The sequence below is a fragment of the Lagopus muta genome, chromosome 1, assembly GCF_023343835.1.
Source record: "Lagopus muta isolate bLagMut1 chromosome 1, bLagMut1 primary, whole genome shotgun sequence".
NCBI classification, from domain to species: Eukaryota; Metazoa; Chordata; class Aves; order Galliformes; family Phasianidae; genus Lagopus; species Lagopus muta.
In genome coordinates, this window is record NC_064433.1 from 190977990 (window position 1) to 190996959 (window position 18970).

General features: G+C 49.8%; 3 protein-coding genes across 3 annotated transcripts; 2 read left to right on the forward strand and 1 right to left on the reverse strand.

Moving 5' to 3' along the window:
* Positions 1 to 675: 675 nt before the first annotated feature.
* ALG8 (ALG8 alpha-1,3-glucosyltransferase) lies at positions 676 to 11601 on the forward strand. Its single transcript, XM_048946501.1, has 13 exons — positions 676 to 798; positions 1304 to 1382; positions 2730 to 2923; positions 4411 to 4520; positions 5167 to 5234; positions 5773 to 5899; positions 6483 to 6586; positions 6686 to 6806; positions 7092 to 7231; positions 7992 to 8131; positions 8524 to 8621; positions 9645 to 9717; positions 10985 to 11601. The coding sequence occupies exons 1-13, from the start codon at positions 692 to 694 to the stop codon at positions 11214 to 11216; spliced, it is 1593 nt and encodes a 530-aa protein (XP_048802458.1). The 5' UTR covers positions 676 to 691; the 3' UTR covers positions 11217 to 11601.
* Positions 11602 to 12040: 439 nt separating this feature from the next.
* On the forward strand, positions 12041 to 16009 carry NDUFC2 (NADH:ubiquinone oxidoreductase subunit C2). The gene is made up of 3 exons (XM_048946536.1): positions 12041 to 12270; positions 15253 to 15396; positions 15842 to 16009. The coding sequence occupies exons 1-3, from the start codon at positions 12132 to 12134 to the stop codon at positions 15889 to 15891; spliced, it is 333 nt and encodes a 110-aa protein (XP_048802493.1). The 5' UTR covers positions 12041 to 12131; the 3' UTR covers positions 15892 to 16009.
* A 1729-nt stretch (positions 16010 to 17738) lies between these two features.
* LOC125693966 (thyroid hormone-inducible hepatic protein-like) lies at positions 17739 to 18434 on the reverse strand. The gene has a single exon (XM_048946526.1). The coding sequence runs from the start codon at positions 18336 to 18338 to the stop codon at positions 17937 to 17939; it is 402 nt and encodes a 133-aa protein (XP_048802483.1). The 5' UTR covers positions 18339 to 18434; the 3' UTR covers positions 17739 to 17936.
* Positions 18435 to 18970: the final 536 nt, after the last annotated feature.

The following is an 18970-nucleotide window of genomic DNA, read 5'->3' on the forward strand; positions in this document are numbered from 1 at the left end:
CCTGACCTTGAGCACCTCCAGGAATGGGGCACCCACAGTTCTCTGGTCAGCAGTGCCAGGGCCTCAACGATCTCTGAGTACAGATTTTCCTATCTTTTCTCTCCTTTAGTTTAAAGCCGTTCCCCCCTGTCCTGTCACTGTGAGGAAAAGGCTGTGCCCCAAAGTTCTTTACTATGAGAGTGGTGAGGTGCTGGAACAGCTGCCCAGAGAGACTGTAGATGCCCCATCCATAGAAGTGTTCAAGGCCAGACTGGATGGGGCCCTGGGCAGCCTGGTCTGGTATTAAACGGAGAGGTTGGTGGCCCTGCGTGTGGCAGGGGGTTGTAGCTTGATGATGCTTGAGGTTCCTTCCAACCCTGACCATTCTGTGATTCAGAGGACGGTGGCTATGGAACAGCCTGCCCAGGGCACTGCACCCTCAGGGCAGCGTCTGGACATTGCTGTCACATATCGGGTTCGGATGGTACTGCGTAGAACCAGAACTTAGCCTCATTCCTTGGTGGTGACCCCGCCAAACAACACGGAACTCTCACAGCTCACAGCCGCCTCCTCCCACCTCACACAGCTCCGGCGCAACGCCGCATCAGAGGCAGGCGGCGGCGTGACGTCGCTACTGCGCATGCGCACTCAGCGCCGAGGCGGGGCTGCGCGCTTCAAACCGTGCGGGCGGGCTGCGTCGCTGGTACTGCGCATGCGCGGGGCGTCTGTGAGGCTCGTAATGGCGGCGGGTGGCTGGAGCTGGTTCCGCGCCTTGGCGCTCGGCGTCTCCTTCCTCAAGTGCCTCCTCATCCCCACGTAGTAAGGATCTGCTCGGGGCTGGGGAGCAGCGGCACGGCCTCAGCTTTTCCCATGGGTGGGGATGAGGCGGTGTGTGTGTGGGAGGGGCGGTCCTCGTTTCTCTTAGGGCTTTGGTTGTTGAGCTGTTGTGCTGCCGTCTCCTCGTCCTCTTGCACGTATAAAGGGGCTTTGCTTTTGGGTCTGAAGGTGCTTACAGCCCGTTCCTTCTGGCTGCTTTTCAGGGTCTTGAAGTATGCTAAAACTGTTATGCTTTTCAGTTAAAAAAAAAAACAACAGATTTTTCCCTCAAAAATATTACATTTGCTTTAAAAGAAGCCACTAAAACCCCAGGACGTTAGCATTAATTGAAAGAAAAGCCTGAGCTACGAGTCATCCTGCCCTGCAGTTACATGCATGTGTCTTTGGTACAGGTTCTGTGTGACTGTTCAGGCTTGGTTTTACTGCTGTATTCTGAAGTGTTTCTCCTTTAAGTGTAAATGTGTCTCTTAATCCAAACCTTCTGTAGTCATTCCACAGACTTTGAAGTGCACCGGAACTGGTTGGCCATCACGCACAACTTGCCTCTGTCTCGTTGGTACTATGAAGTAAGTTTGGGGGTTACGTTTGGTTCTTTGGCTTGGTGTTCTTAGCTACACATAAGGTATAGAAGTGTTGGTTATGTCAGTCGAATGCTAGACAAGAAAACCCTTTCTTTTCAGAAGGTATGAGGGCCACTTTAAAAGTAATGCTTCTTATTTGAATCATAGAATGGGATGGGTTGGAAGGGACTCTAAAGATCATTGAGTTCCATCTCCCAGCCGTGGGCTGGTTGTCACCCACCAGCTCAGGCTGCCCGTGCTCCATCCAGTGTAGCCTTTGGCACCTCCAGGGACAGGGCACCCGTGGAAACTACAGCAGATTTTAAAAATGCAAAGTACTGCTGTCTGATGGAGCAAATTTTCAGCTGCAAAACACTGCTTTTCAACATAATCACTACTATATATGCATATATATATATATATGCGTGTGTGTGTGTGTGTGTTAGCTATGCATCTTTGCCACTGATGAACAAGAGGAAATACTACTTCTCTTTCCTGAAAGAGTGGTCAGGCACTGGAATGGGCTGCCCAGGGAGGTGGTGGAGTCACCAACCCTGGAGGTGTTCAAGGAATGTTTGGATGTTGTGTTGAGGGATATGGTTTAGTGAGAACTGTTGGTGATAGCTGGATGGTTGGACTGGATGATCTTGAAGGTCTTTTCCATCCTTGGTGTTTGTGTGATTTTGTGAAGAGCCTTTGTGCCGTGCTTGTAAGAAATCTGCACCTGTGGAGGTGACATGTTGTTTCTCAGCTGCTATTTTGGTATTGTTGCTAAGAAAAGGCTACACATGCGGTCTAACTTTATCTGTTTGGTCTCTATAAACATTCAGCAAGCACTGACGAATGGCAGTGGGTGCATTTTTTTTTTTCCATGTGGAGAAATTCAGTGACACTCCTTTGCTGTAGGTGCCGTCTGCTCCTCTACTGCCGTGCCACCAACATCCACCCCTAATGTCATGGGCCATAAAGTAGAAGGGCTAGATTGAGAGTAACAAGACTGTGCTGATGATTCCTCTATTGTAGACAACAAAATGTTATTGATCTTTTTGAATGCTGGCACTATTCCAAGTAGAGGTTTAAGGAGCAGGTGATTCTATATGAGTTAAGTAGAGGTTATCAAAATAATGTTCAGCCTTCTGCCAATAGAAAGGTGTCCTATTCCTCTATCAGTACAGCAGAACAGCTGAAGTCATGTCTGGCACCCTACAGCTGGCTACTTTGTTGTGAAGTAGCCTCTGTTAAATGGAGGCTACCAAGATTAAATGATCAACTGATTTGTTGTGATGAGCAGCACTTGAGAGACTGCAAACAGCCTATATTGTATTAAATTGGTTAATCTCATTTTGTCTTTAGGCAACTTCAGAATGGACCCTGGATTATCCACCTTTTTTTGCTTGGTTTGAATATGCATTGTCACATATTGCCAAGTACTTTGACCCGAAGATGTTGGTTATTGGAAATCTGAATTACACCAGTCCTGCAACCATCTTCTTCCAAAGATTTTCTGTCATCTTCACAGATGTTCTCTTCATATATGCAGTTCGTGAGTAAGTCTTAATGTTCTAATTTTAGGGAGAGTGGGCAGTCTCTTACATTGTTGAGTAACAACTACATTATTTGTACATAGAAGCTTGTTTTAAAAAAAAAAAAGCCAACAGCAGAGCTGCTTTAGCTTTGAAGGAGAAATATGGAGCCTGCTGCTCAATGCAAGATAGCATTGCCAAGAAGAACAAAAGTTACAGCTGTACATGTGATTGGTTTTTTTTATATACTAAGGTATCAGCAGCCTTTTCACACGCTCTTGATGTTTTGTTTCTGTCACTGGGTTGCTTTGCAGGGCTTGTGGGTCCACTTGGGTAAGCTCGACTGCTTTTTTCCTTTTATTGCTCTGCTCCTAAGGAGTAGAGACATGAAAGAAACTTGTGATGAGGTGCCAGTATGATCAAAGATTCTAAGTCACTGCTGTGGTTTTGGTATCTAGATGATAAACCAATTATTCCAAGTGTAACTTAACAAAATTAAGTTTATATTTTTAGTGTGCCTTGCTTTTGCAAGAGAGAAGAATGGTGCTACCAAAAGCAATGCAGCATAAATCATAGAATGGCTTTGGTTGGAAGAGACCTCAAGGATCATCAAGCTCCAATCCCCCCAGCACAGGAGGGCATTCAACTTCCACATTTAATACTAGACCAGGCTGCCCAGGGCCCCATCCAGCCTGGCCTTGAGCTCCATGGATGGACGGGGCATCACAGCCTCTCTGGGCAGCTGTTCCAGCACCTCACCACTTTCTATAAAGAATTTCCCCCTGACATCCAACCTAAATCTTTCCTCCTTCAACTTCAAACCATTTCCCTTTGTCCTGCAGTTATCAACCCTTTCAAAGAATTGACTCCCCTCCTGTTTGTAGGCTCCCTTTAGGTACTGGAAGGCTGCAATGAGGTCACCCCGCAGCCTTCTCTTCTCCAGGCTGAATGAGCCCAGCTCCTTCAGGCTGTCTTCATAGGGGAGCTGCTCCAACCCTCTAATAATCTTTATGGTCCTCCTCTGGATGCTCTCCAACAGCTCCCAAATTGATCACAATCGTTTTTAATCTGATCTAACCTTAACTTCAACACATTTCGACCTTATGACTTCATATGAGAAATTGCAAGATATTCTTGACCAGCAGGCTGCTGGTATTGGTGAGAGAGGGAGGGCTAGAATTGAGGGTGATTACTTGAAATGCAGTACTTCTGGTTCCAAAATCAGCAGCAAACAGTGGTAGCTGTAGTGGTGTTATTGAAGATGAGACTTGAGCCTGTGACAATTACTTAATGAACTTTAACATGTGGAAATTGCTACAGCAGCTTCTGAATATTAATTCTGTTTTCCTACTCAACGGTATTTGTGGCACTCCTCTTGATGAGTTTAGCAAGAATTCTATTGTTGCCTTCCATCCAAATAAGATTTACTTAAATGCAGTTTTTAGCTTCAAGAAGCAACGAGGTTTTCATTTGTTTCGACTAAGACTTTTGTTTCTTTTGTTGTTGTTCAGATGCTGCAGATGTGTGAATGGGAAGCGAGCTGCAAAGGATATTCTGGAAAAACCAACCTTTATTCTCGCTGTTCTGCTCTTGTGGAACTTTGGGCTGTTAATTGTGGATCGTATCCTTCCAAACCACACCAGTTATTTGTGTTGGTGGTCTTTTTATTTTAACTCATGAAAAAGCCACAAGTATGATTGTTATGGAGCTGATTAATGTTGTGTGGGAGATAGCAAGGTGTCTTCAACCTTGGATATAAAAATAACTGTAGAAAGTCCAATTGCTGTCAGTCGGTTTGGACGTCATGTTCATTGATCTGGCTAAAGAGAGAACAGGAAAAAGCAGCAGTCATTCCTTCTTGTGGGCAGGACTAATTCTGTCCTTCTTGTCCTTGTCTGAGTTGCGTGCTTACAGGTGACATGTGATGAGCGAGGGCTGCCATCTCCATCCATTGATCAATGTGAGGCAGAAACTAATATTTAAAATTCAGAAAGTGGAGAGTTAACCTTTTGTTTGTTTTGTGATGCAGTTCCATGTTAGGTATGCAGTCAAATTACTTTGTTTCCTTGCACTCAATAGCATTCTAAGTTTAGTAGACCCTGTGTTCTTAGTTAAGGTTAGGAATGTCTTTGTGTCTACATGGAGTGTATTAAAGGCTGCTTTCTTGATTTCAGCTCCATTTTGGTTTGATTATATGTTTGAGCCTATACAGGAGACTGATAGTTGTGGAGAAAGCTTCCTGTATTCCTTTCCTGACTCAAGTTCAGACATTCACTTTCAGTACAATGGCTTTCTGTTTGGCCTGATGCTTCTCTCTGTTGCCCGACTGTGTCAGGTAAACTTAAGTTGTTCTGTGTTTTGTTTTTTGCTTTTAATTACTATTATTCCTGCATATTTATTTTAGGTACATCAGTTGACCTCTTCTAGTTTCAGTGGGAGGAGCCCATGGGGGTGGCTCAGAGTTGTGTGTCTAATTATTTCTTGAGCCTCAGGGTAAGAGGACAACCTGAATATCACTGCAGCTGCTTATTGATGCTGCAGCATTTCAGTTTGCTGTCAGGAAGCTGATTTCTGTTATACCTGAGCAACATGATGTGGCTTTCTGCCATCTCATCTCCAAGTCACCAGTTCTTAGAAGCTGCAAGGTAGTGAGGCCTATCTTAGTATCATCTGACAGCATAGTTTCCTTGTCTGCACTGATTGTGCATAACAATATAGGTTGTAATTTGAAGTAAAAATCCATTTGGTTGTATGCTTCTGATAAATGTCTTGTCAGGAATATGCTAGGGAACTATTTAAAGTTAATATGCAGGGAGAACAAGTAGAAAAGCGTGCATTTTTTTTGTTTTCTTCTGTTATTCTTTTTCCTTTAGAGGAGATATCTGGAAGGTGCTCTTCTTTTTGCTGTTCTTCTGCATTTCAAACACATCTACTTGTATGTGGCCCCAGCTTATGGCATTTATCTGCTGCGCTCCTATTGTTTTACTGCAAGTAATGCAGGTGAGGTGGGGATTTGCACTTGCTTTTTTGGGGACTGTGTTTGGTGAGATATGAGGAAGGTGGAAGATTTGCTGGTGCCATTGGAACAGGATGGCTGTGGGTCAGACGAAGATTCTTATGGGGAACAGAGTTGGGAACCTTTCCATTTGTTTGAGAAGTAAAAAGAGTTTTGTATTCCTCACGTGAAACAAAGGAGGTGCCTTTCTTTAAAGGGGAAAAACAAAAGGCTATATAATGTAGGAGCCATGTGGAAAAAGTAAATGGGCAAAGGTTATTGAAGAACACAAGCCTCCTTTTAACCCAAACAGGCAGAAAGTGCAGTGATTGATGATTGCCCTCTCTGTGCTTAAATTCAGAACAAACTAAAAGCACTGCTGGCTTCTTCTCACCTCTATGAAAATGCTATATACATTGCTTTGCATGCCTTGAATTAGCTAAAAAGTCAAGGAAACAATTGAATATATTGATATCGAGGGCTTTGTACTTGCAGTTAATGCTAGGAGATCACTGATAGCATGGGGTGTTTTGTCTGCCTCTGCACCTGCTGCAGTAACTGCATTCACAATCTGTCTGCTTCTTGTAGATGGATCTGTGAAGTGGAGGAGTTTCAGCTTTCTTCGTATAACCCTTCTGGCATTGATTGTCTGCCTTGTTTCTGCTGTTTCATTGGGCCCCTTCATAGTATTGGTAATAACCCACCTGCTGTTCACCTGTACTGTTAGAACAATGTATAAAAATGTCAACTGTGTCTCATTTATTTTCTTCCATTCTCTTACTTTCCTGTAGGGCCAGCTGCCTCAAGTGGTTTCACGCCTCTTTCCTTTCAAGCGAGGCCTGTGCCATGCTTATTGGGCCCCGAACTTCTGGGCTTTGTACAGTGCTGTGGATAAAGCACTCACACTTGTTGGTACAGTATGCAGATCTCGCTACTTGGTGCTTCTTTGGGTCCTCCTTCCCCATGCAGGGGGAAGGAGGTTTTCAGTTTGCCTGAAATCAGCTGATGATCCATGTAACTCATTCCATGTCATGTTTCCAGGGAGAGATCTGAAATCAGTCTTCCCTCTTTATCTTTTTTTCAAAGAAAACAATCTTATCCATATACTTCAATCCTGTTCTGTACAACAGTTTGGTTTTGGTTCGGTTCTGCAGCTGCTTTTTCTTTATTAATAATCAGTTTGTACTTTGCTTTCAGGCTTGAAGTATAACTTTCTCGATCCCACAAAAATTCCTAAAGCCTCAATGACAGGAGGGCTGGTTCAAGAATTTCAGCACACTGTCCTTCCTTCTGTGACTCCACTGGCAACATTAATCTGTACTTTCATATCGATATTGGTAAGAAGAAATCACAGCTTTGGAAATGTGTTGTGTCCCCAGTGGTTTTTGTTTAATTAACGTACACTTCATAAATCTTCATTGCAGGGCAAAAATACACTTCATTAAACTATTAATAATAAGTTATCAGGGTAAATATGAAGTTAATATCTTTTTTTATATGCAGTATTATTCAAGTATGAGTATGATTACGGTCTATGGCTCTAGAACAGTGAAGAGATCAGAAGCAGTCTTGCACTCTGTGCATGTTGTGTGATAGAAGGCAGCTGAAGTAGGATTTGAGCAGAGATAATGATGGAGTGGTGTGGGCAGCTTGCTGTGTTCCTGTCAACATGACCTGCATGTCATGTAAGAACATCATGCTTGCAGGGATAGAGTTGAAGGTTCAGTAAGTAATGACCTGCCTATGGAGTTTTCAACTCTAATGGAGATATGTATGAGCCTTTAACTGGAATGCTTTGTTTCAACACTAGTGGGCAGTAATTTCTATATCAAGAGCTTAGCAGCCTGGCCTCAAAAGCGATGGCAGAGTTGCCTGTGAGATTGGAGTTTTTATCAATATATGGCATGAAGGGAAAAGCTGAAGTTGTTCAGGTTCTACATCCAGAAACTGCATCCAAGTAGATTCTGTTCCTCCAGTGCTGTATGATTCTTGTGCCATATAATCATAGCTGTGTAATGTTGAAAAGCTTTTGGACAATGGCTTGCATTCAGAATTGCAGAACTTCACTGAAGTCCTGTTTTTGCCTGTTGTTTCTAGCCCTCTGTTTTCTGTCTTTGGTTTAAACCTCAAGGGCCCAGAGGCTTTCTTCAGTGCCTTGTTCTTTGTGCATTGAGCTCCTTCATGTTTGGTTGGCACGTGCATGAAAAAGCAATACTCCTTGCTATTCTGCCTTTAAGGTAAGTGAGTTCCCTGTGTGGTGGTTGGCCAAACTGAACCTGCTGCCTCTTGCTGAGGAATCCTCAGAAGAGGATCCTAACCAGCACCAGCTTTGATATGTGAAATCAGCACAATTGGAAAATATTGTTACTTGTGTGCACAACTCTGTTGCAGAACTGGAAATACTGGGGAAAGGAAGATAAGGGTTTTCTGTGGTGGGGTTTCCTTGCTGACTTTTTTTTCTGCATTTTTGTGAAGCTAGCTGGCTTGGAAGCAAGAGATTCCATCACAGGTTTGAATCTGGGAGGACTGGGGTGTTACAGAGCTCTATGTGACCCATTCTTAAGTCTCTTTTGTGACTTGTGTAGTGTTGCTGAATTTACTGGATAACATAAATTCTTGTCACTTTCAGCTTGCTGTCTGTTCAGAGAGCAAAGGATGCTGGCATCTACTTGATTCTAACAACTACAGGGCATTTCTCACTTTTTCCATTGCTGTTCACAGCACCAGGTAAAGTGTCTTCCTTGGATTATTTTGTTAGAAGCTGAAAATTGCAGGGACTGTGAGTCTTAGAAAGATAAACAATGCTGCAGAAGAGCCCTGGGCTCCAGATTGAAGTGGAGATGGGAAATCGTAGCCAGCATTTGTTATCCCTCACCAAGTTACATTGGGAGAAACTTCCCTTTGCCTAACGCAGCCCTGCCAAGCAAAAGTGACAAAGACAGTTGGAGACTGCAAGCCTGGTGGGCTGTTTTCCAGCTGACTTTTCCAGCTGACTATTGCTAGTGCTATCAATTAAATAAACTGAAATTCCTGCAGCAGCATCAATTAAATTAGTATGTGTGGGGATAGGCTTGTTCTTGTAGACGGATGCTGTTCCAACCTTCTTCACCCTGCCTTTGGTTAATCAGACATGCTAAGGTTTAAGTGAAATAAGCAGAGCTATGACAGCAGTGTAACCTCTAGAATAATGATTGGCTGCAGATGTGCTAGAGTTCAAACCCAGATGCTCTCCTTTTGGTCAGGTAATGCTGTTTATGTGCAGTAGAGAGGCTGTTACTTTGAGACATTAGGAACTGGTGGAGGGAACCTGCTTTGGCAGGGGGGTTGCACTCAATCCCTGGAGGTCCCTTCCAACCCCTACAGTTCTGTGATTCTGTGAACTTCCTTTGCACTCTATTAACTAACAGTTGTCCCATGCACAGCCTGGGTAGCAGTGACTCGTCTGTTTGAAACTTGCCAGCAGTTCTGTAAATTTTACCAGTAACATTTGTTTGTATTGCTGCCATATGTTGTAATTCCAGTTGTGTTCAGTATGCATTCATTGTGTTGTAATGCTTGGCATGTTCTTCAGTAAGAATCTATGCCCATCTTTTTGTGTCCTAAGCTATAAATCGTTTTGCTCAGCTTGGATAGGATAACTTGTATGGGCATCACCAGCTTGCATACTAGCACTTCGGGATGCTGCAGTGTATGTGGCACAAGCTTGTTAGAATTTATTTTAAACCTATGTTGTGTTCTTTTGTATTTCAGAACTTCCAATTAAAATACTGCTTATGCTGCTGTTCAGCGTTTACAGCTTCTCTTCACTGAAATCGCTGTACAGGTAATAAAAACAGACTTCATTTTGAAGCAAAGAATGAAACTACTTCTGTTAGGAAACAGTGCTGTAACAGGAGGCGAACAGCACAGCTAGCTGATGCTGAAGAGTTAAATTCCAGTGATGCCTTTCCTCCTTTCTCAGGAGGAAAGGCTTGAGATAGGACTTGTTCAAACATCACAAGGATGTTCTGTACAGACAGCCACCCAGTTGCTCTCAGATGGTAAATCCCAGCCTCCTCAGATGTGCATAAAGGTACAACAGCAATCTTTATTAGAATTTAATTCTGTGTTAGAGTGCTTCCCAGAGTGCCAGGAGTTAAAAATACTGCTGTGCTTAAGCAGCAGTGCTCATTACTCCCACGTTTATAAGGGGCAGGTTATGAAGAGCATACTTTACAACTTGTAATTTGGTTGTGGGCTGAATTGTCCAGTGCGTGTTCATGGGACACTGATCTGCTTGCTGCCCACTCAGTCAAATACAGTGCCTGTCATTAGGAATCCTGTAGCTGTCACGTTCCTGTTTGTTGAACTTTCCATGGCAAAGCCAAGTTGTAACGAAAGATCTGTTGGAAATGCCAGAAATCTGCATTCACTGCATCAGTCACCTGCTTTTTGAAGGTCATCCATTTTCAACCAGGCTGCATTTTTCCCTCCTTACTATTGTGGAATCCACTAATTCTTTCTCAGGTGCTTCAGTTCCTCTGTAGGAGCTCTGTCTAGAGCTTAGGCTTTTGCAAATTTCTTGTTCCTAACTTTGCAAAAGAAACCAAAAAACAAATTCCTTCCAGAAGAAAACAAATGTAGCTTGTAAACTGCTTGCAGACCAGGTGCAACCAGTGTCCTTTGCAAGGCACATTCATACTGGTTACAGGAGGCTTGTGGGGAGGGGGCCATGATCATGACAAAAACTGATGCTTCCAATGTGTAGGTCTAAGGAACTGCTGAGGAACAGATATGTGTAGGAAGAACAGAAATCTGTTTGGTTCTTTGGTGTGAGGTAAAGTAAAGCAGCTGCTGAGATATTTTAAACTTGAATCCATTCCTACTGAACAAAGGCACCTTGGAAGAGGGTACAAAAACATGGTAAGGGAATCAGCTGTGCTGCACGTTTTTGTACTGAAAGCTCAGAAGATGTAGCTGTTACTTAAAGCCTTCCTATGAGCGAGTGGGTGACACTGTGCTGGTTATGTGTCACCAGTGGTAGCTGGAAAGAGGAATGGTTATTTTTAATGACAGTGAGTATTTTAACGCTTTTAAATCCTTTCTGACAGGAGGGAGAAGCCTCTCCTTAACTGGCTCGAAACAATCTACCTCATCCATCTGGTGCCTTTGGAAATCTTCTGTGAAATTGTATTTCCTCTGACCCCCTGGAAACTGCGGTTTCCTTTTGTCCCCCTGTTGCTGACCTCTGTTTACTGTGCTCTGGGCATCACGTACGTGTGGCTGAAACTTTACGTCTCTGTCTTATCTGAAAGAACTTCTATTAGACAGAAAGCTGAGTAACGTCGCGTTGGTGGGAGCCATCCCAGCTTGTCCCTTTGAGATGATCAAGCACTGTGAGGGGTTGTCATAAGGACATCTGCTGTCTTGCTGGCTGAATGTGTATTGTCTCCATCAGGGAAGTTTCTCCCAACGCTTCTGTACTGTCCAACTGTGATACCTCTGCTTGGAATCGCTCATCACAGCGAGATGCAGCATCATGCAAAGAACTTTGTATTTGTACTGACTGCGAGAGGTCCAGACTTCTGCCCTGGGCAAAACCTGCCCGACTTTCACGTTACTCTTTGTAATTTGCCATTCTATTTTTGTTAACATACAGAAGATCATTGCTGTGTAGAGGTGAGCATTGTCACAGCATACTGCACAATGTGTAAATAAAAACTTGGTATTTTTATTCCAAGCCTTCGTGTTTTTGGAGGGCAGCTGTACCACAAGGCACACACTGCCTGCCTGGAGCTTGTCCTGATCCCTGTGCTTGCATTAGTTGCTTCATCATCTCTTTCAGTCTTCTCAGGAAGTTTTGCTCTACCCTGATTCACTGCTGACCTGAGCCGTAACACCATTTAGGGTGCAAGGCAATCGTAGAGTGCTTTATGTTGGAAGGGACCCTTATGGCCATCTGTTCCATCTCCCCTGCAGTGTACGGGGTCACCGCAGCCCCATCGGCGCTCACAGCCCGTCCGCCCTGCCCTTGGGTGACCCAGGGATGGTGCACCGCCACTTCTCTGCTTCTTTCGGAGCAGAAACTTATCCTAACGCCAGCGCCACCCTCCCCCGCTGCCATCCCTTCCTCCTACCGCTGGTCCCCGGCAGTGAGGCGGAGCCGCCCCGCTCTGAGCGGAACTCGTCTTCGGGGCTCCGCGAGCGGCGGAGCGCGGGCAGCGCCGCACCGCGCGGTCACCTTTGGGCGCCGCCGCCATGCCGTTCCTCCCGGACGAGGCCCGTTCGCTGCCGCCGCCGCCCCTCGTGAACAAGGGCTCGGTGTGGTTGGGGCTGACCGGCTGGCTGGCGGCCCTGCTGGATAACGGCTTCGCTCACCGGCCCGTCCTGAGAGCGGGTGAGGAGAGGCGGGCTGAGCGAGGGGGGGGAGCCCTGAGGTGCGGGGCTGAGGGCATCGTGAGGGGATTTTGGTGTTGGGAGGGATAATGGGGGGTGAGGGGACCATGGGGGGGATATGGGATGTGCGGAGCCCTGAGGTGAGGGGGTGGGGAGGCCGTGAGGGGATATTGGGGGAATGGGAGGAGATTTGGGGGGATTGAGGGCACTGTGAGGGGTGTGGGGAGTCGTGAAGTGAGGGGCTGAGGAGATCGTGAGGAGATTTGCGCTGTTGGGAGGGATACTGGGGGAGGCGAGGGGAATATGGGGATGTGCGGAGCCTGAAGTGAGGGGCTGAGGGGGCTGTGAGGAGCACTGGGGGAATATGAGGAGGTTTGGGAGGGATTGAGGGGACTCTGAGGGATGTGGGATGTGGGAACTCCTGAGTCCTGAGGTGAGGAGCTGGGGGATGTGGGGAAGCTGTGAGGGGATACTGGGGGGATTGAGGGCACTGTGGGGTGTGGGGAGCCCTGAGGTGAGGGGCTGATGGTGCTGTAAGGGGACTTAAGAGTGTTGGAGGAGGAAACTATGGGGGTGAGGGGACTATGGGGGATATGGACTTTGCAGAGACCTGAAGTAAGGGGCAGGGGGATGTGGGAAGGCTGTGAGTGGATACTGGGGGAACGTGAGGAGATCTGGGAGGATCTGGGCACTGTGAGGGATGTGGGGTATGGGGAGTTGCGAGGTGAGGGGCTGATGCAGTGTGAGGGGATTTGGGGTGTTTGGAGTGATACTGGGGAGATTGAGGGCACCGGGAGGAATATGGGATGTGGGGAGCCCTGAGGTGAGGGGCTGAGGGGGGCTCTGAAGGGTACTGGGGGAATGTGAGGAGATTTGGGAGGGATTGAGGGGGCTCTGAGGGATATGGGATGTGGAAACCGCTGAGGTGAGGGGCTGGGGGATGTGGGGAAGCTGTGAGGGGATACTGGGGGGATTGAGGGCACTGTGAGAGATGTGAGATGTGGGGAGTCCTGAAGTGAAGGGCTGATGGGGCTGTGAGGGGACTTGGGATGTTGGGAAGGGTGCTGGGGGGATTGAGGGGACACAGGGATATGGGATGTGGAGAACCCTGAGGTGAGGGGCTGAGGGGATTGTGAGGGGACGTAGGGGGGTTATGAGGAGACTGCAGAGATTGAGGAGACTCTGAGAGATATAGGGGGGATCTCTGTGGGATGTGGGAGTGCCTTGGAGCAGTCTTAGTAATGTGGAGGGGATGTGAGTGGAATTTGGGGGATTCTGAGGAGTGTCAGGGGTATGCAGGGGTTGGGGGAGACTCGGAGGGATGGGGGAAAACCCTGAGGTGAGGGTTAAGGAGTTTGGTAGGGGAGACTCAGAGGGATGTTAGGAAGAATTGAGGGGGCTCTGAAGGATGTGGAGGGGTGGGGAGCCCTGAGATGAGGGACTGGGGGGGAGATTTGGAGAGGACTCCAAGGGATACGGTGGGGAGGGTCTCTGAGGAATGGGGACCTTGGGAAGGGGACTTGGGAATGTGATGGGGGGCAGGGGGAGGGGATTGGAGGAAATTCTGAAGGATGTGGGGGGATCTGAGAGACTAAGAGAGGAACTGGGGAGATTTGAGGTGCTCAGAGGCATATTGGAGGGGGTTGAGGGGACTCAGAGGGATGTGGGGTGGAGGGGGAAGCCCTGAAATGAGGGATGTGGCAGGAGGGATTTAGAGCAACTCTAAGGGATATGGGAGGACCTTGATGGGGGGACTCAGGGAGGTGGGGGGCATTTGGATTGGATTCTGAGGGATGTGGAGGATTCTGGGAGGACTGCGGATTGTGGCCTTCCTGTCAGAAATCCCTCTTGTGAGGGCTTTGGGGATTTGGAGGGATATGAGCAGGGGGGAAAAACACTGGGGTGAGAGATAGTGAGGATACTGGGAGGGGGCTTGGAGAGATATTGTGAGGGATGAACTGGAATCTGAGGGACTTAGAGGGGTGGAGGGCCTTGAGGTGCAGGATGGGATGGGGCTGTATGGGGATAATTTGGGGGTTGTGATGGATATTGGGGGGATTAAGGAGAGTCTGAGGGACATGGAAAATGGGTAGCCCTGAGGTGAGGGATAATGAGAGGGGATGTAAGAGGATGCAGAGTGTTGGGGGGGGATTTGGTGGCTCAGAAGGGTATTGGAGGGAGCTGAGAAGGCTGAGGGGCATGGGGTGGTGAAAGCTCTGAACTGGGGGATATGGGAGGGTTTTTAGGGGACTCATGGATGTGTGGTGGATTTGGAAGGGATTCTGAGGGACACGGGGAGAATGTGGGAGGATTGAGAGTTGTGGTGGGGATCTGAGGGGACTTGAGAGGGATCTGGGGGACTCAGAGACATTAGGCAGTGGAAACTCAGAGGTGAGAGAGCTAATGTGGGGGATTTGGAAGGGTGGAGAACTGAGGTGAGGGATGGGGGGGGGCTGAGATTCATGGGGTTGCTCAGAGGGTTGTGGGAGGACTGTGGGGGGGGATATGAGGGTGGTCTGAGGTTACTGTGAGAGTTATGGGGATGGTCTGAGGGAGCTGAGAGGGATTTGGGCTTTTTTGGGAGGACTTGAAGATATGGAAGGATTGGGGGAGACTCAGAGGGATGGGGGGAGCCTTGAGGTGAGATATGGGTATGGGATGTAGGGGGTCTGAGAGGGTTATGGGCGAGATTTGGGGGGATCAGAGGGATGCTGGGGAGTAGTAAGGGGAGTCTGAGGGACATGGGGTGGTGGGGAAGCTTTAGAAGTAGGATATTGGGGGTACTCAGTGAGGTACTGAGGTGAGGGATGGGGGGACTTAGCAGGGAGAGACTGAGGGGGATATGGTGGAGAATCCAGGAGGAGGCATTCAGGAGGTTGGGGAATGAGGTGTTTTGTGGGGAAGATTTGGGGCGCTCCATGAGGGACACGTGGGGAGAAAATGACAGTTGAAATCATTGCTTTGGGGTTTCTCCCTGTTGCAGGTGTTCACCGCCAGATCCTGTTTGTTACTGTGGGATGGTTTGCTGGCTATTTTCTTGTTAAACATGCTGAGTATGTCCACGCTAAACTGGACAGAGAGCTGCTTGATTACGTCAGGCGGCACCCTGAAGACTTCAAGGAAGCAGGTTGGTAACCTGTAACCAAAGGGCTTTTCGTTTGGAAGTGACAGGTCACCAGGGAGAGGTGGTTCCCTTGCAGTGTGCTGAATGAGTGCTGTCCCTCGTGGTGTCCTGAGTGTCTCGAGGCTGCAGTGCATGTGGATAGCAAGATGTTGTGATGAGTAAACAGAAAATAAGTAGAGCAGGTGGGAAAAGGAATAACTAGAATTGCCAGAAAGGCCAAAATGCAGCCGTATGGAAGAGGAATTGCATGCTGGGTTTATGCAGCAAGCCTGGAGTTGACTGTTGGTAGCAGGAGATGGTTCTTGGTGGCATATTAACCCTTCAAACAGGAATAATAGTGATGACTTCAATCCTGAGGTCTTTAGGAATGATCTCAAATGCCAAACTCCAGCATTGATCTCAAGTGTCCAATAAGGGTTTTCCCGACTCCCCTTGCTGCCTTTTGCAGAAAAGAAAAGAATAGGAGAGCTTCTGGAGGATTTCTATCCAATTCGCTGATGCTTCTGCTGAGCTGTTTCCGTGCTGAGAACTCCAGGGCTGCCCGCAGCCTTTCAGCTGCCCGTGCTTGGAAGGGGAACCATCGTTCAATCCCATTAAATAAAAGTTAATGATGGAATACAGAGTGTTTACTCTTCTGTTAACTCTGATTCACTCCTTACTTCAATTTTTAAGCGTGAAAATGGTAGATTGTATGCATTTAAAATAAACCAGAAAGGGGGTATGTGTCATTTGTGCTGACTACTGAGCATGCTCTGCACCACCCCTGGAGCCAGAGTGATGCTGTGAAAGGAATTCTGTGCTTTCCATAATCAGTTCCCTCTGTGTATTTCGCATGCTCACGTTTGTTCATTCTCAGTGCTGCCTTTTCTTTGCCTGGTGATCAGGATCTGGTGTTTCTGCTTCCCCGCTTTGTGGATTCTGAATCTGCATCCTGAACCCAAAAGTTTCCAGTCGTGCTGAGCATCTGCATCTCTCTGGGATTTCACTGCATGGTGCTCATCACGTCTGAAGGTGAAAGCCCTTCCAGTTCTATTTGAATGTTCAAATCTGGAAATAGAAAAGCCTGAGGAAAACACTGAAGCCTGTGGTCTTGAGTAGAGAAAAGTCAGCAGTGGTGTGATGGCTGTGCTGGTGCGCTGCAGGAGGCGATGCAGAAAATACAGCAAGGGAAGAATGGAGGAATGGGAGAACAGCAGCAGTCTTGTGCTTTGTCAGCACTCCCCGCACACCCATCCCCAGGAGCAGAGCAGCTCTGCTCTCCTCTGCTCCATCCTGCTGGGCTGCTGCTCTGGTCCTACTGGAGCTGGCCACGCCGTGTCCCTGGCTCTGTGCCCTCGTCCCCAGCTCAGCCCAACGTGGCCTTGGCCCCGTCTGGCCCCGGTGCCACTGCGTTCCTGGGCACGCAGGGAGAGTGGTGCTGAGGAGGGGAGGTGTGTGGGGCCTCTCGCCCTGTCCTGCCCAGCACCTCCAGCCCTGGCCCTGTGGCAGCTCCCAGCACCACACATGGCCTTCACGTGCACACTGCTGGATCCTGCAGCACCATCAGGAGACAATCTGCTCCCACCTCTGCTGTGCTGCTCCCAGCCGTGTTGGCCATATGAGGACAATGACCGCCCCGTGGCCACCTGCCTCTTATCAGCCGCATCCCACCCTGGGCTGACACTTGCCTGGGGACACGGTGCCGGGCTGCCAGGGATCTCTGGTGCTCATCCCAGGTCACAGAGCGGATCTGGAACGTCTCACAGCTCTTATCAGCCATGTTCTATAGCAGTACTGAGCACTGGGATGTCGGGAGGTGACACATCCATGGGCACCCTGAGCCTCTCCAGCCCGAGCCAAAGCACAGCCCAAGGAGCCCGCAGCCCTCCTCCCTGACACCACTGTCTTGTGATACAGGGGCTGTCCTTCAGCTCTGGGCAGGGAAAAAGGCCATCAGCCCTCCTTCCCTCACCTCAGTGGGAGCTGATGTCCCCCTGTGACCCGTGGCACAGCACCACGAGGCCATGGGCGCAGTGACAGCACTCCACACTGGATGCCGGTGACGCCTCACTCAGCACCTCGCACAGGAACCGCGAAGATGCAGCACTGAGGGACGTGCTTAGTGAGCACAGCGCGGCTGGGAACGGAGCCGGGGATCCAGCACGGATCCCAGGCCGCTCCCGCCGCCCCATGACGGCCCTCGTCCTCGCCGCCCCCTCAGCCCCACTCGGGACGCGGGCAGCGCCGCTCCGCCCCCCCTCCACCCGCCACCACCCCCAGCGGCCGCCCGTCCCGCGGGTCCCCGCCCTCCTCAGCGCCCCGTGCGGGCGGCTCCGCGCCGGGAAAAGCATCGTGCGGACGGCGGCTGCGGAGAGTTCCTTTTATTAGCAAAGACAGGGGAGCGACGCGCGGCTCCGGGATCCAGCCCGAAGGCGCCGGCGCCGCGCGGCTCCGTCCGAGCTCGGCGAGAGTTCGAGGCCCGAGAACGGAGCGGACGGCGGAGCCGGGCAGCGCCGCGGGGCACGGCGGAACGGCACCGCCGGCTCTTCCGTGGGGACGCGGGGTCACCAGCTGGGCTGCGCGTCGCTGGGGCTGATCCGCTCCAGGATCTGGCTGTAGCGGCGCGTGAGGGCGGTGGTGTCCCTGGTGAGGTGGCTGAGGATCTGCTGCAGCCCGGCCAGGTGGTGGCACAGCCGCTGCTCCAGGCTGCCGTCCGCCCCGTCGGCTGCGGCCTCAGCGTCGTCGGAGTTGGAGTCGGAGTCGCCGGCGGAGCCGCGCTCGGTGACGGAGGCCAGGCCTCGCTCCACCACGGGCTTGATGGCCTTGAGGAGCTGGTAGCGCTCATAGAGGTCCGCGGGGCCGCCGGCGGCTGGATCGGCGCCGTCCTGCGGGAAGACCCCTCGCAGCAGGCTGGGGAACATCACCTCCTGCTCCATCTTCTGCGTGGCTGAGAAGTACTGCTCCATGCCCCGTGCCTCGGCTCTCCTCGCGTCCCGCCGCTGCCCGGCCCCGCGGGCTTTTATGCCGCTCCGCTCTCGTCTCCCCGCTGCTGTCTCCGCCTCCCGCTGGGCAGCGCCGCGTCCCTGGCTCCGTGCCCCCGTCCCCGCTGGGGCTCCATGCCGGGGGGGAGGAACGGCACCTTTGTCCCCGCTTGCGGCACTCCGGGGACGTCAGTGCCCATGTGTTGAGCGACGCCGCGCCGCAGCGAAGGCACGGGGCTGAATGCCGTTGGGCTGCTCTGCAGACGGGCGCCGACGGGCGTCGGACCAGACGGCTCCGCAGAAATGTCCCTTTGCCCGGCGCTGGTGACACCGCGGCTCGGCGGCTCGGGCCGCCCGTCTGCCTTCGTCCCTCGATGGGAAGTGCTCTGTTTTTGGGCCACTTGTCGCTTGCGCATCCCCGGGGGCTGCGGCTGCCCCAGCGCCATCCCCGCTGCTGGGAGCTGTGCTCAGAGCGGCCTGCCGTGATGAGCGCATTGGGCAGGGCAGAGGAAACCGCTGGGCTCTCCCGTACCTGAGCAGATGATACTATCCGGTGCACATACGGGAAGAAAACTTTATTCATTTATTTGCTCATAAAGCTATCAACAACACTAATA